This window comes from Eurypyga helias, unplaced genomic scaffold (assembly GCF_000690775.1).
Source record: "Eurypyga helias isolate BGI_N326 unplaced genomic scaffold, ASM69077v1 scaffold31477, whole genome shotgun sequence".
Classification (NCBI taxonomy): Eukaryota; Metazoa; Chordata; class Aves; order Eurypygiformes; family Eurypygidae; genus Eurypyga; species Eurypyga helias.
This window is the reverse complement of record NW_010262860.1, coordinates 1-1341: the sequence shown is the minus strand read 5'-3', so window position 1 is coordinate 1341 and position 1341 is coordinate 1. Positions and strand designations below refer to the sequence as shown.

Sequence of the window (1341 nt, the reverse complement as noted above, 5' to 3'; positions counted from 1 at the left end):
CCCCCCGCCCCAGCACTGGGTGGCCCTGGGTTCTCCGACCCACGCGGTGCCGCGGCCAGAGGATGCTGCGGCGCGTTGCGAGGGGACGTGGGGAGAGGTGGTCGCGGGAAGGGAGCCCTGTGAGCCCCTGAGTGACGCATCGCTCCCTCTTGCACCCCGAAGGCCCCGAAGAAGGAGCTGCAGAACGGGGTGATCCGCGGCTACCAGATAGGCTACCGGGAGAACAGCCCCGGCAGCAACGGGCAGTACAGCATCGTGGAGATGAAAGCCACGGGAGACGGCGAGGTCTACACGCTGGACAACCTCAAGAAGTTTGCCCAGTATGGGGTGGTGGTGCAGGCGTTCAACCGGGCAGGGACGGGGCCGTCGTCCAGCGAGATCAACGCCACCACACTGGAAGATGGTAAGGCCGTCCCGGCCCCCATCGGGGCTCCTCTCGCCCTGGGGGTGCCCTCAGCCACCCCCTGCCCTGTCCCAAACGGGTTTTGGGATGCCAAGTGCCACGTAAAGGGGTTTCTGGCGCTGTCAGAAGGACACCAAGGTGGATATATGGAGCGCCAAGGGGGTGTCCATCCGAGAGGGGTTGCTGGTGGCCTCAGGCATTTTGTAAACAAGGAGAAAAAAGTTTTGCCGTGCGTTTGCTCAGCAGTTTTTCATACTTAATTAGGGCTCTCGTTAGCCTGTCAAACCATGATCATTTCCTGGCTATGTTAGCACTCCTCCTGGGGTATTCAAGGGCCCCCGTTTTAGCAATAGTGCCTTTTCCGTAATTATATTACCTTCATTTTGTTCAAACGGACTATCTGTATTAGTTTATTATCCTCTGTCCCTAATTACATGGTGCTTATATTTTTGCACCTAAGTAATATGAAACAATAATCATTTTCGAAGAGGATCGTTACGGTGATGTATTATCATTTAAATGCTCATAAAAATTAGAGTTACCTCTTATGGGGCAATGGGATCTAATTACTTCACATCCAGCCAGCCCTCCCGCTCTCCCCTTCCTGGGAAACACAGCGTGTCCCAGCAGCCTCCCCGTCCCCGTGAGCACGGGGGTTGCCCCAGCCTCGGCGCTGACCCACGGGCCATGGCTCCTTCATCCTGGCATCTGCCGGGCACGTGCTGCCTCTCCATGCTCCTGCTGATCATCCCCTCCATCCGTCCCCTCCGCAGTTCCCAGCCAGCCCCCCGAGAACGTGCGGGCCATCTCCATCACGTCGGACGTGGCCGTGATCTCCTGGTCGGAGCCCCCGCGCAGCACCCTCAACGGGGTGCTCAAGGGATACCGGGTCATCTTCTGGTCCCTCTACATGGACGGAGGTGAGTGCTGGCAGAGGG

The 1341-nt window shown here is 58.2% G+C and overlaps 1 protein-coding gene across 1 annotated transcript in view; it reads left to right on the top strand.

Annotated features, from left to right (window-relative positions):
• Positions 1–1323, top strand: part of LOC104512772 (Down syndrome cell adhesion molecule-like protein 1 homolog) — a gene marked incomplete at both ends in the record, with an annotated part of 2095 nt that extends 772 nt beyond the window's left edge. The window contains 2 exons of the mRNA XM_010155875.1: positions 163–403; positions 1177–1323. Of these exons, the coding sequence (XP_010154177.1) occupies positions 163–403; positions 1177–1323 (388 nt within the window). The remainder of the gene's footprint in view (positions 1–162; positions 404–1176) is intronic.
• Positions 1324–1341: the final 18 nt, after the last annotated feature.